Here is a 15,617-nt window from a genome sequence, read left to right as displayed (position 1 = left end):
TTGGCTAATGGATATAACAAAGTCAAATGAAAGATACGAAAGCATGGCTTTTAAAATATTACCATTTTTACGTGTTTATTAGGTACAAAATATTATGCTCATAATTTATTTAGCATAATACACACATTGATTTGATACAGTAATAAATAAAAACCTAAATAATATCAATTTGTATATAACAAAGGCAAACATAACAAAAAATAAATAAACAAATAAAATCAAGTGATCAGTCATATCCTTAAAATTAATATTTTTAATAAGAATATCAAACAAATCAATTCAAGTCATTAATCATATCCTTAAGATCAATACTTTTCATAAGAATATTAAACAAATCAAATCAAATTATTATTTTATATTAACGTAAGACATTATTTTTTTTCTTCTAAAGTATAAGTTGATATGCAAAATAATCATTACAAAAATTAAATAAATAAAGTAATTTATATAATTAAAAATTATTAAAATAATTAATTCGTAAATAAATGTAATAAAATATAAAAATCTAGTTAATAATGCATTTTATTAACTAAATAATTCATTAAATACTTAATGGAATAATATTGAAATATATTACTTATATATATACCATTTATTAAATTATTTATGACAATTTAAATATATTTCATTCCATTAATTGACATATTACTATTCCATTAATATCTGTATAATTTCCTAAGATTGAGTGTCTAAAAAGGACAACTCGATACTATATTTCATTCCATTAATTGACATATTACCATTCCATTAATATGATAATGCATTAATAAAATAAATTAATGTAAAATTATAAAACAATATAATTACTATAATGAATTAGTGATGATATATTAGTACTCAACATTTCAATGTAGTTAAGTGAAACAAATCAAGAAAAAAAGACGAAAACAATAAGTTTCCAAAACAAAAAACGAACAGGTGATCCAACTTTACACAAATTAAAAAATGAAATATGTAAAATTTTAAATAGCGAAATTGCATATATAACTTTATAATAAATGAGCTTGATGAAACAATATTAAAAATAATTACAGACATATATAAAGAATAGAAAATTGTTAATTACGTACATATCATGTTTTACATTTATCACTTCGATGACGGTCTTTTAAGGAATGAAAAAAATGAGTATTTTTTCTCGCACAATTCATATGAGATTCACGAAATTCTTTCTATTCCTTTGACGCAACCGATGTAGTCACACATAGCACATAGGTCGATGTTATCCATAATATCTACAAAAATAACATGAACAAACAACAAATAACATGTTAGACTAAATACATGTATATGTGTAAATAACCATTACACACATTCATTATATCAAAATAATAAAATAAAGAACATGTAAAACTATGAATATATGAACAACAAAAAAATACAACATTTCCTTTTTGCAGCCATTTCGGGCATGACCTATTTTTTTTATTTTTATGTGAGTGTAAAATTCGGGTAGAGAGTATGAGTGAGTAAAATGGATTGGAATAAGAGGTATTTATACTTGGGTTTTATAAAATAAAAAAGTAAATAGTAAGTTATTATGGAAATACACATTTCATGTTATAATCTTAACCAATTATTGTTGATTAGATATTTTCCATGAATTAATTAACCATATGAATCAGAACCAATCAACTTAAATAGGTAAGAAATCAAATTATATGACATAAAATTGGGGAATTGATTGCTAATTTATAGTAAAAAAACATTTGAATTCAAAATTTGGAATCCGAAAATATAAATTTCAAAATTTAAATGTTGTTTAGTTATTAATATTTATAAAATTAAATTAATACATATACATTAAGTTGGCAAAATATTTAAACAAAAAAAAAATCCATGTATGGTGATTAATTAATTTATTGTTATATTCATTTGAATTATTAATGATTTGTAAAAATAATAATTATTAGTATTATTATTATTTTTGAATATTATTATTAAAAAAAACTAAATTCGAAAATATATATCATCAAAAAATGAGTGCTCTATTTTTTTTAAAAAAGACATTCGACAAATATATTTCATAAAATTAAATTAAAACGTGCGATAAAAACAATTAATTAACCGTGTATAAGTAATTAAATATAATTGTGATTATTTTGCAATTAACAAATAGTGTGTAAAATATGATATAAACAATCGAATACTCGTTAAAAAATTGAGTGTTCTGAATTTTTAAAAAAGAACAGGCGAAAAATATAGTTCAGAAAATTAAAATTATAAAACAATATAATATTTTTAGAAATGTTAGGATATTAAATTCCTGAAATATTATATATAAATATGTGGTAATTAATAAATGATTGTGTAAATGTGAAATAGGAAAGAACTTAAAAACATACCTAAATAAAAATGTCACATAATCAATTGAAGAATCCACCTCATCAATTGAACTCCAACTAAGCAATTTTGATAAATGACATCATCATTTGCCACATGTCAATCATTGAGGGCATAGATCCTCTTTTTATATTATATATAGATTGCACCGATTATGTTAATCTTTTTGTTGAACCGGTTGAAAAAACAAATATCCACCTTTGTTTCGTGCAACGAATGTACGAAATGTACTTCTCTATTCCGTGTTTCGTTGCACGAAACAAACGATTTTTTCGAAATAATGGTCCATTTCGTGTAGATCGACACGAAACAGATGCTTATGTGTCGTGTAGACCTACACGAAATGGACCATTCTTTCGAGAAAAATCATTTGTTTCGTGCTACGAAGCACGAAATAGAGAATTTCAATTTTACTAACCCATTTTGGTATACTTACACGAAATAGAGCTTTTGTTTCTTGTAAATCTATATGAAATAGTACTTTTTTTTTTTTTTTATGGTAATTCTTTATTATTATTTATACATCAAGTTAATTTGTTTAATGTCTTATTTCACAAATGAAGACAATTCGAAGGCACTTATACGAACTGCTGCTGATGTTGAGCAGTGGGAACGGGAGCGTATGACTATGTTGGTGCAATAATGGAGAGTTGTGGGGAGAGCTGTTAGAGCTGGGACGTGAGATGCTGATGTCGGCCCTTCCCATACAGCGGAGGAGGTGACGGAACCCGTTGCGGAGATCGATGTGGATGTACCTCGTGGAGGTTGCGAAGGCTGTGGAGGTCGTGGAGGTGCAGCTGGAGGTCGTGGTGGTCGAGACCGTGCGCCGGTCGATCCGCATGTGTTACACGGTCCATTTCCTGGTGGCTCGTTCGATCACACTTTGATTATGAGTTTCAAGTTGCATACATTTGGGAAGGATCATTAAGTTAATTACTACTTTTATTTAATGAATTTAATTGTTACGAGTTAAGTTAATTTAATTAGGGGTAATGGCAAATAGGCCAATGACAAGGACACTTAATTAAAAGAGGGACATCCAATTTTTTTGTCTTTCAAATAATCAACCTCATTCAAACTTATTTGCAAATAAGGAAAATCCTTTTATATATACCAAAATTACCCCCAATTCATTGAAACCCAATTCAACTCCAATTTCATGATTTACACCGCAATTTAGCCCAATTTCATCAATTAACCAATTTTAACCCTAATTTCAATTTTAGCCCCAATTTTAACCCTAATTCTTATCAATTCCACCAATTATGCTCTAACTTCCTTAATATTACACATTGACCCCGGATTTAAACAAATATATCACATTAACCCCCAAATTTTTTTTTTCAGAAAATATTTTTTTTTTCTGAAATGTTTTTTTTTCCGCCCAGATTCCGGCGTTGACCGCCGGAGACCGCCGGTCTCCGGCGTTGACTTTTTTTTTCTTAATTTTTTTTAATTAATATTACTGTCTTGGCTGCTAAATTACTGTCTCCGGCAGTTATTTAACTGCCGGAGACAGTAATTTAGATGTTAATTGATTTTTTTTTTCTTCAAAAATATTTTAATTAATATTACTGTATTCGTTGCTAAATTACTGTCTCCAGCAGTTATTTAACTGTTGGAGACAGTGATTTAACTGTTAATTGACTTTTTTATTCTTAAAAAAAATATTTTTAATTAATATTACTGTATTCGTTTGCTAAATTACTGTCTCCAGCAGTTATTTAACTGTCGGAGACAGTAATTTAACTGTTTATTGGCTTTTTTTCATTTTTTTTCTTAAAAAAAAATTTAATTAATAGTACTGCCTTAGATGCTAAATTACAGTCTTCAACAGTAATTTAACTGTCTTAGACAATAATATTAATAATATTACTGTTCGGAAAAATAATATTCATAATATTACTGTCCCAAACAGTAATATTACTGTCTGAGACAGTAATTTAGTAGCTAAAACAGTAATATTAATTAAAATGTTTTTTTCTTCTAAGAAAAAAAAATTCAAAAAAAAAAAAGTCCACGCCGGAGACCGGCGGTCAACTGTGGTTGACCGACCGGAAAAAAATTCAGGAAAAAAAAAAGTTTTCAAAAAAAAAAGTCAACGCCGGAATCTGGACATTTCAGAAGAAAAAAAATATTTTCTGAAAAAAAAAAGTTTTGGGGGTTAATGTGATATATTTGTTTAAATCCGGGGTCAATGTGTAATATTAAGGAAGTTAGATCATAATGGGTGGAATTGATAAGAATTATATTATTGAGGGTATTTTAGACTAAAGACATGGGGATGGGCTTAATTGAGAGACTGTTTTTTTTGTGGACCAAAATGCATTTAAGTCCCATGTGATGGGCCTTTTTGCCATTTGCCCATTTAATTAACTAATATGTGTACTAAATGACTAATTGCAAAAAGCGTTAGGTGGGACGAGTGGAGTCCCGTATCAACTCCATGAACAAATTCACGTACGACAAAATTGCATAAGCTTTGGCTTCTGCCAGCATAGATGCATAAAAAAGTCGGAATTCTACAAAAATGTGATTTTTTTACCTTAAAATTGAAGTGGAGTTCATCTTTATTTGATAAGTTGTGCTCTAACTCATATTACTATCATATTATTAGAAAAAAATTATGATTTGGAATGTTATAAAATTTAGATGTTGAGAAGATTTAAAAAACGTTTAAAGATTTGACAAAAAATGAATTATTTTATACTGCAACTAAAAAAATGCACTAATAATAGCAAAACCTTGAAAGGGCCTCCGAAGGCAGGGGCGAGTCCACCCAAGGGCTAGGGTGGACTCAAGCCCCCCTCACTTCAAATTTTTTTCCTAATATATATATATATATATATATATATATATATATATATATATATATATATATATATATATATATATATATATATATATATATATATATATATATATATATATATATATATATATATATATATATATATATATATATATATATATATATATATATATATATATATATATATATATATATAATACCTTTTTTTTTAGCCTACTCAATTACATTATTTTATCCAGTTACTTTTATTCCACTTAAGCTCACTTATTCAAAGTCGCCTCACTTCTCAAAGTCCCCTTCATGTCTGACTTGTCTACATCTTCTATTTCACTTCGTTCTCGTTCTTTGAAAAAGAAAAAAAACTTTGTTCTTTTGCATTGTCGCACTAATGGCGGTTAAATGGCTATCCACAGCCGATCGAACGCACACCGGAGACCAATTAACGGTTGACGTTTTTCTTTTCATCTTATATAATTTTTATAATGAATATCAATTAAAATTTCATTGTGTAAATTTCATAATCGACTTGATATTCTTTTTTTTTTTTTTTGACAAAATCGACTTGATATTCATGTTTCTTAGATAGCAATTTAACTTTCGCAATTCGCTTTGGTATTATCTTCTGAAAATGGAGGAAAAAAAATTCATATAAAATTTTCATCTTAAATTTCTTTGATAGCAAAAAAATTTTCGGGGGCTCTGCCCCCGAACCCCTGATATGTTTAAGCCCCCCTCACAAATGTTTCTGGCCTCGCCACTGTCCGAAGGACAATGAAATTTCCGGCCACCGCACATGCATGAATGTTTATTGAAGGGCAAATTACCAAAACCCCCCTGAGGTAAGCCTAAATAACGAAAATCCCCCCCATGTTCTCGTAATTACGAAAACCCCCCTTGACTAACGGTTGACCGAATTTTTTTAACCGAAAACGTGAAATGTCTATTATATCCTTCTGTTAAATATGTAAAAAATAAAGGGCAAATTACCAAAACCCCCCTGAGGTAAGCCTAAATAACGAAAATCCCCCCTGACATCCCTTTTAGTTGATGATTTATTGCTTTTATAAATTTATTTATTACTTTGTAATTTGTATTTATAATTTTTTATTTTATTTATTTATATATTTTAATTGATTTTATTTATCCAGAGGAGTATTCATACGGATTTATGCTTTTAGCTTGAATGATGCATGGTTGTATTTCTCGAATTGTAAAATATTTAATTTTATATATAAAAAATAATTAAATTTTGAAATCTCATTCATTGATTTTTTTTAATCCAATAAAAATACATTGTACATTCATAATGATTGATTATATTTGGGTTTAATTTAAGAAAAATAAGTATTTTGCAGACACTTATATATTTTTTATTTATATATTTTAATTGATTTTATTTATCCAGAGGAGTATTCATACGGATTTATGCTTTTAGCTTGAATGATGCATGGTTGTATTTCTCGAATTGTAAAATATTTAATTTTATATATAAAAAATAATTAAATTTTGAAATCTCATTCATTGATTTTTTTTAATCCAATAAAAATACATTGTACATTCATAATGATTGATTATATTTGGGTTTAATTTAAGAAAAATAAATATTTTGTACATTCATAATGACCCCTCATTAAATAAAATGCTTACAATTACCCCCCTAAGGTTAATTTCGTGTACAAGGGCAAAATTGGTATTATCGGAGGAATATTCGGGAGAATAAAAAAGATTCTATCGAGTCTAACACCGTTAGAGCGATTTGTAAGACGTCTGCATACCTCAGGGGGGTTTTCGTAATTACAAGAACATGGGGGGATTTTCGTTATTTAGGCTTACCTCAGGGGGGTTTTGGTAATTTGCCCTTTATTGAATGGTGGGACCCCCACCTAATTAATATAATATTAAACATCAATAATTTGTGTGTATGTTATTTAACGTTGCAAGCCCAAACAAGGTAGAAAAGAGAAACCCAATCGCGATATGAATGAAAAAAAGCAAAGAAAATAATGTGGATGAAGAATTTATAAAAAGAACAATCAAGTGAGAAGTGGAGGGATATAGATAGGTGAATGGTAATACTGCTCAAATGTGGATTGAGCAACCCAAAATTTTTCTAGCCCAAGAGAGTAGAGAATGTCAAAAATTATTGTCATGTGTCTGAGATACCACTCACTATTGTTTTAATGTCGATTGGGCAATCCAAGAGTATTTAGTATTTGAGCCCGCAAGTGTAGAGAATGCCGAAGATTATTGCCACGTGCCTGAGGTAGTCGAATGGATGGGTCCACTCGTTGCTTCTCAAATGTCGATTCCACCCAATCTACCTTGAACGTCGTATTCTCTCGAATGTCTCAATCAGCCTATTTTAGAGCCTCCCACAACCCATTCGCTACCTTTTTTGAAACCCAATAGACAATTGTGTACATGGAAAGATAAAAGAAAATGGCGTCTCTCGGGGAGAAGAGACGATTTGAAAGAGAGAGGATATTGTTTTGTGGAAGAGATGACACAATGACGTACTAAGATTGGAGTAAGAGAGGACACAATGAAGTCCTTCAAAACATTTATTATTAATTACTATATCAATATAATCTTCACTATTGAAAAATATAAAGTATAGAATCAATTCAATATATAAATAAATGCGTTGACTTAATACAAACTCACGTATGTTATTAAAACCGATAGTGTGAAAAAATCGAATTATGATGTGATTTCTCTTTTAATAAAAATATAGATAATGTTTATTTTAACAAAAATAGATTATATCTCATTTCAATAAATTTTCTTACTTTAAAAATAAAACTATATATGATGAGTATAATTAAAATATTATGATGTGATTTCTCTTTTAATAATTGGTTTAATTTGTAAAAATCGTAAGAATTAAATCGTAGATCATATGGTTTATCATTTTCTTACATTTACATTTTATTCAAATATTTGAATCAAATGGATTAAACTCAAGTTCTTTCAATGTATTTTAATTTTTTTATTATATTATATTTGTTAATAATTTAATTAAAATTATTTCATAATAATGAATATGATAATTAATAATCTATTTAACATTATTTATTATAATCATTTTACACTTTTAGTTTATGTGATATATAGTTCTTGCAAGTAACTTAACAAATAATTGCCTTGTCTTACTGGTTTGGATTGTCATTGATGTGTGAGGCACCGGAGTCGAATCTCATTCAAAGCATTTTGAACAAAATTTAAAAATCCGGTTCGGACCCGGAACCGGGTGAAACGAGTGGACCCAGACCCGACCCGCCCGCGGCCGTGTCTAGTTGGAAGTAGGATATGGAGTGTTTGGCAATGAGAATAGTAAAATGCAGAAGAAAAAAAATACAAAATCTAATGAAGGGCATCACAATCATTTCGAGTGAGTAAGCAGCTAGGTGCAAGTGAAATTAAAAATGGGTACAAAGTATATATTAAGTATATATATATGTTCATAACCCCCAATTCTCGCCCCCCTATTTTTCTACGCTTTATTTTTGGCCTCTTTTAATCTGAAACGGCGCCGTTTCGTTTTAATCCACCAATCACCGTGCAGCTTTCTTTTCTTTTTCCTTTTATTCCCGAAAATGCACGATCGACCTGCTTTTTCTTTTCCATTTAATTAATTTCCCCCTTTTCTCTTCTCTCCCTTTTGCCGCCGCAAATGTTGACCGCCGCTCCGCCCCTCTTCTTCTCCACTCAGAGCCCTGCCTTTTTCTTCCTTCATTTCGATTTCCTCTGCCGCCCAATTCTCACAGCAGGTTTCCCTTTTGTTCCACACAGCCATGGGACGGGAGGCCTGCAATCGTTGACTCCCGCCCACTTCCACGCCCGCCGCCGCCGCCTCCTCGCTCGCCGCCCCGGTCACCGCCCGCATCGCTTCCCACCACATCTTTCCCCCACCTGCTCCGCCGCGCCTCCTCCTCCACATCCAGAAATTCCGATATTCCTTTCGGATCCGTCCACCATCTCAAGAATTCCCAGCTGCCCCCCTCCCCCTAACAGCTACTTTCCTCCCTCTCTCCCCCCCCCTGCACCGTCCTACCCTCCATTGATGCCCCGTTTCAGAGCACTGCGCGAAATGGAAATTGATATTCGGAAGTCGAGACCGGCATCGATAAATTGAACGACTCGATTAACAGGATTTTGAACAAGATGAGGCAGGCCGGCGTCGCCGCGTCTATTTTATGGCAGTCGCTGAGGTCAGTGTTGTCGTCGGCTCATTTAGAGAGTTTGCGCTTATGTTATTCACGAATTATTGAGCAGTCTTTATACTCTTTGGATGTGATCTTTTGTGGATTTGTTTCATATCCAGTTATAATTCTGATATAATTTATGGTCTTGAATTCTGAAATAATTTTGTTGCAGGTGCTTCTGCTGGCGATTTGATTTAATTTTGAGTTAATTTTCGGCAATGGTAAAGTTTCAACCCTTGCTCGACATTCTTAAATATTATTGTTCTTGTTCCTGTTTTGTCATTGAAGAACATGTCGATTTTTATTCTCATATTTTTTTAGTTGGAGCATTTAAGCCGGCATGCCATGTTTCATTTATGTTTTCGGATGCAAAATCTCGAAAGCAGGTTTGTTTTATCCTCTAGAATTTTGCTGAACTTTTAGAATCTTCTTTACAGAGTAAAACAGGTTTACCATATAATACCTAATCGCTCTAGCATTCGGATTAGCATTGTATGCGTGCTTATCGTCTCGCTTGTTATAATTATGTTGTTCCTTCCAGTTGCACTTGTTTTTGGTGCATAATCGTGTCTAGTGAGTGGTGATTGTAGATATAGGTATTCAGTTTTCATTGTTAGCAAATATCTATAGTTTTTTTTTTCGCGTATCGGCACGACAAATTCTTGAATTATTTTTTTCAGTACTGGTAGGACAGGCTCATCGTTTTTTTGTTGCTTGTATAAATGTTATTGTAGGTGTCAATGAAGACGGAGAATGGTTAAACTGTAATGGTCCCACTCTTTTTCATTCAACTATATTGGGTTATTGTTTCCAATAGATGTTTTACTTGTCATTTATTATTGCTCCACAGCTCATGTACAGTTCTGTAAAGTGGCACGGCAGTAAGGGTGACTTATCTGTAGAGTTGTTTAGAGTTGTTGACAGTATGATTAACATTAGCATTTGAAATCACTGCTTATATGCCTAAAGCATACTTGTTATTGACCGTAATTTACAAGAACATTCTTCAGTCTTAGTACTTGGTTAAGAAAGCAACAGTTATGGAGATTCCTTTTGCTCAGGTCGATGCAATCATCAAGAAATTGCGTAACCTAGCATAGAATGAAATTCTGTAACCTAGCATGGAATGTTCCTGTTAATCAGCACCGCCGATCCGAGCACCGGCACCGCGCCTTGCGCGGTGCTCCTCACTAGTATATATATATATGAAATTAGCCAAAAGGGATTTATGAGCTAAAATTCCCTTACAAAATGCATAAACTACACGAAACGCATCATTTGGTCGTCTATTTCTTATTTTATTGTTGTGTCTTCTTGTTTATCTCATCTTTTCTCGAGTCGTGTTGTCTAAAGTCTTCGTAAAAATCGTGTTGTCTAGAGTCTTCGTAAAAAAAAAAAAAAAACGTGTATAGCTAAATTAAATAACTTGATCTTCAAGTCGACTTCTCGATCACCCTTATAAACTCGCGTAGACATTTGGTTGTGCACGTACAGAACTTCTAGCTCGATTTCAGCACTATTCCACCTTCGAATATCTCTTTGGTATCTTTCAGTTAACTTGACGGAATCATTTTGAATCAGATTAAATGGACTTCAGATGAGAAAGTTATAACTCAAATGGTAAACTCTGCCAGAATCATACGGGACTTTCGGGATGCATGTAATTCGACTTTTGTCCAACTTATTCCTTTTTTCTTTTCTTTCAATTCCAAACCATAGACATCTCAAACATTCGATTCAAGCATTTCTTCTCCAAGAAAAACTCAAATAGCCTACTTAAACTCGTACGCATGCGCTTCTTCCAATTCTTTATCTTTAAGCTTGCTAGGATCGTATCATAAAAAGTAAAAACTAATGAAGGAACATGATTCAAAGTAGATCTGATTTTTATTCATTTCGTGTTGCATTACACGAAATGCATCATTGCATTTTGTGTAACGCAATACGAAATGAATAAAAAAATTGTGTTTTTTTTAATCTATTTTGTGTTGAATTAAAGAAATGCAATGATGCGTTTCGTGTAGTTTTACACGGAGGTATGGAAGGAGGTGAGGTCGGAGAGGGTGTCTGAAGGAGAGCGGCTGTTCGGAGTAGGTTTAATATTTTTGGAAAAATTGCAATTCAGTCCCCTAGCTTAACAAAGAATATGGTTTTTCTGAAAATTGAAGGGACTAGATTGAAAGTATTAAAATCTTCTATTTGGGGCTTATTTTCGACATTTCCAATTTAAAGGGTCATTTCAGATAAAAAATTCTCCAGAGTCACATATTTGACTATATCTTACGATCAACTCGCAAGACCCTAATTGCTTTGACTAACTTTCATAAGAGGCCCTAGCTAATTTTTTTAACACGGGAATTTTTATGGCAATTAGAAATTACATGGGGTGGTTAGTGCTAAAACCTCCAACTTTCTAGCCAAATATTAATAGTGCATTAGTTATATTTTTTTTAGTCCTCTCTTTTCTTAGACTCCTCTCTCTACTATTGGTTATTCATTATGACCTAACACTCTTTTGAGTCTTCAATAGAGTTCTTTGTGTTTTAGTTTATCAGTCTTCTTTATTGAATTTAGTTTTCTCCATTAAACTTCACCTGAACATCAACACCATTTATGAAGTAAGTTGTCCATGAGGTGCATGATTCTACTATGAAGCAATACATAATTAATATTGATGCAGGGAAATATAAATACATTCAAATTTGCTACATATATAAATATACTCAATCCACTTAATATCAATACTACACAATACCTGATTCATAAGTTTACTTTTGTTCGAGTTTATTTGCTTACAAAACTAAATCAATTGAATCGAGCGCTAAGAAACTGTAAGTCGGTTGCAGTTGTCGATGAATGTTCCTGCAACAAATATTCGTATTTGCATCACACACAAGCGAACATCTCTATGATTTAAATCCTTGACGTTTCCATTTCTTGTCTCTTTCAGTCGACATTCACTCGTTGTGATAGAGTTTTAAGTCCAGCCTCCAAATCACTCAAAGTGATCGTCAAAAGTTCATCACCTTTAGAATCGAAATTCAGCCTCGAATCAAGATTCTCTCTAGCATTGTTCAGCATATGATCCACCAAACCTCCATTCATTTTATTGCGCAGCTTCTCTGTGGAGTTCTTCTCTATCACCGCAAGAACCGCGGCAGATGTGCACGAAGGATGGAGCTTAAATCCGTACAACCGGCTCTTCTTGTTCTGCTTACTCATCTTTATCATCACCATCTCCGCAAGATCTTTGCATGTAAAATCATCAAATTGGAAAAAGTGAGTCACTCTTCTGGTGAATCCCGCGTTCGAAGAGAACACGCGCTTCATCGGCTCTGTATAGCCTGCAAAAATGACAACGATATCCCCATCTTCCAAAACGGACATAATCTCTTCCAATGCCTCCACGCCAAAGTCTTGGGAATCACCAGCGCCCCGCTCGGGTGCTAAACGGTATGCTTCATCGACGAACAAAGTCCCCCCCATTGCTTCTTCGATCTTCACAAACATCAATCCAAGATTATTATAACACGGAATAAGCTAAACCAACATTGTGGAAGTTCACGAATCATACAATTGGACAAACCTTTTTTCTAGTCTTTGGTCCCGTTTGTCCAGTATACTCTGCTATCAAATCCGATCTTTGTACTTCGGTTACACTATCAGAAGAAAGTACACCAACAGATTGAAGTAGCTTGCCTAAGATTCGTGCCACAGTTGTCTTACCTATACACGAAATAATCAAAAGATGCAACATAATAAATCTCATTAAAAGATATGAGAGATGAAAATAACGGGACATTCGGCAAAACTACCTGTCCCGGGATTCCCGAGGAATGCCATGTGAGGTGGTTTTCTTGGTCCGAGATCAATGCCCATGGCACGACGTTTCTCATCCATGAGCATCCCCTTTGCCCATTTCTTGAGCTGGAGTTTGAGTTCATGCAATCCAACTATCTTCGATAGTTCTTGATCAAACTCTTCCATCTTTCCTTGTATTCCACTGTTATCATTCGTTGAGGACGACCCCGTTGTACTGTAGTTAGTCTGGTTGAAAAGATTTTGTTGTACGGGCGTTGATGTACTGGAGTTGGTCTGGTTTATAAGATCTCCTGTTGAGCTGTTGATTTGTTCCATGATGTGGTTAAAGTATGCTGAAGAGCCGAGGTTCGAATTTGCAGGCGATATGTAGCCTGCCGTACCGTAAATCTGCTCCATGATGTTGTTATACTGTGTTGTAGAATTGTTCGTTTGATTTCCAAGATACGACGAGTAGCCTGTTGTTCCGTTTCCATTGAGAATGTTGTTTAACTGTGCTGTGTAACTGCTAATTGGATTAACGGTGTTCTGATTTCCAAGATACGACGAGTAGCCTGTCGTACCGTTTCCAATCATAATGTTGTTTAACTGTGCTGTGTAACTGCTTATAGGATCTACAATATTATTCTGATTTCCGAGATATGGTGAGAAGCTTGTTACACCAATATTTTGATTTGGGATATTGATTTTGAGGAGTCTGATCAATTCTTCATTTTGTAGTGCTGCTGGTAGATAGTTGAAAGGAATCATGCCCTCCTGCCCCAACAATTAATTATGAAATATTAGTTTCAAAAGTACCGAATTCGAATAATAGAGAACATGGATCTTACGTCGTCTTTGGCAGAGCAGTCAGCATTGTATTCTAACAATGTTTTCACAGTCGAGTTTTCCCCTGATCGAAGTGCGTAACCGACAGCAAGATGTAGTGGAGTCATCGAGTTCTGCGAGAAATTAGAACCAAACCAAATAGTAAATGAGTAATTTGTGATATATATATATTATTTTTTGTCAAGACAAGGTAGCCTGCTGGTAAGCCCCTAGGACTATTTGGTCATGTATTCGGGACACCAAGAGGGGAATTAGGGAACCAGTATCTATCCTCCTTTTAAAAAAGAAAAAAAAATAAAGGAAAAGGTACAGTACATTTGTTGACGCTTCAACGTAGGCCCGAGATTGAAGAAGCAGCTTGAGTGCCTCGTTGCATCCATTCTTAGCTGCAACGTGCAACGGGGTTTCACCATACTGTGCATAATTTAACGGTGAACAAAATAGCCAAATATTAGATGGATCGAAATCTTGAAATTGTAGCGTGATTTGGAAGTAACATGAATATTAAACTTATGGTTTATAACTTGTACGTACAACATTCCGAGCTTCCAACTCCACCTTCCCCGGTCCTCCCCATCCAATCAAGTACGCAATTATCTCGACTCTATTGAAATTAGCAGCGCAATGTAACGGTGTATGTGACATCTGCACCCAATTGAACAACAATTATAAAAATAATAAATACATGTAGAAGATAACTTGTTATGTTATACAAACTTGTCAAACAAATGATATGCAAGAAAAAGAAAAAAACCGAGAGATAAACGCAAGATTGATCAATCAAAGATATAGTTCGGAGAAGGATGATTTGATCTTACGATGTCATCGCTTGTTTGATTAAGAAGAGAAGGATTACGGCGAAGTAAACTCTGCAAGACGACGAGATCTCCGGTCTCTGCGCATTCATGAATTGTTTTGGTGATTATGGAAGTATTTCCATCAGACAACAACTTTGATTTCTTGTCCTTAATCCTCATCTTTTTTTTTTATTTTTTATTTTTTTTTTCCGATCTAAATTTTTATCTCTGGATTTGCTACGTTGGCCTATTAATTTACTTGTCTTCTTTTCTTTTTCTGATCAGAGGTGTTATGTAAAACAAATGAAAAAGTCCACTCTGACTTCATTACAGCTAATAACACCAATATTATAGCTACCGTTGACTTCAAATTATTCTTTTGTGCAAGTTGTGTGCTTGGAAACCTTTCAGAAATTGCTCCCCTGTTGACCAATCTTTTTTTTCTATTTCTTTTCTGTTTTTTGAATTAGTCCTTCAATCCAAATTTATCATTAAACTCTTTTTCTTGAAACATTCCGAAATACCATTTTATTTTATTTTCCAGAAAATATTTTCTAATTTAACCTAATGAATAATGGTCAATTATGCAAACACCCCTCGTTACCAAGATTAAATCTTTTAAGATCCAATATTTTTTTTATTTGTGGAGTATTATTTCATATTTAATGATTCATAATTTCACAGCCATGTTCTTTTTCTTTTCCAACTTAAATGATTTTAATCAAGTGTAGGAGAGATTAGACATCAAATAATCCAAGTTGATAGGATGCAGTTCAAACATAATTAAACACAACTGATCTATCATATGTATGA

General features: G+C 32.8%; 1 protein-coding gene and 1 long non-coding RNA gene across 3 annotated transcripts; one reads left to right on the top strand and one right to left on the bottom strand.

Annotated features, from left to right (window-relative positions):
- Positions 1–8,740: 8,740 nt before the first annotated feature.
- LOC148767436 (uncharacterized) lies at positions 8,741–10,208 on the top strand. Of its 2 annotated transcripts, none has more exons than XR_016033724.1 (3): positions 8,741–9,366; positions 9,533–9,581; positions 10,095–10,208. It is a non-coding gene; the product is annotated as an uncharacterized LOC148767436 (long non-coding RNA). The 2 variants fall into 2 exon arrangements; XR_016033723.1 differs by lacking the exon at positions 10,095–10,208 and adding an exon at positions 9,682–9,731.
- A 1,839-nt stretch (positions 10,209–12,047) lies between these two features.
- Positions 12,048–15,515, bottom strand: LOC105969321 (uncharacterized). Its single transcript, XM_088823652.1, has 7 exons — positions 14,826–15,515; positions 14,542–14,652; positions 14,323–14,421; positions 14,010–14,120; positions 13,176–13,935; positions 12,947–13,086; positions 12,048–12,858 (listed from the first exon to the last, which is right to left on the bottom strand). The coding sequence occupies exons 1-7, from the start codon at positions 14,982–14,984 to the stop codon at positions 12,307–12,309; spliced, it is 1,932 nt and encodes a 643-aa protein (XP_088679778.1). The 5' UTR covers positions 14,985–15,515; the 3' UTR covers positions 12,048–12,306.
- Positions 15,516–15,617: the final 102 nt, after the last annotated feature.

Source organism: Erythranthe guttata, chromosome 10 (assembly GCF_056151865.1).
Source record: "Erythranthe guttata isolate IM_541 chromosome 10, IM_541, whole genome shotgun sequence".
Taxonomy (NCBI): Eukaryota; Viridiplantae; Streptophyta; class Magnoliopsida; order Lamiales; family Phrymaceae; genus Erythranthe; species Erythranthe guttata.
This window is presented reverse-complemented; position numbering and strand designations above follow the sequence as displayed.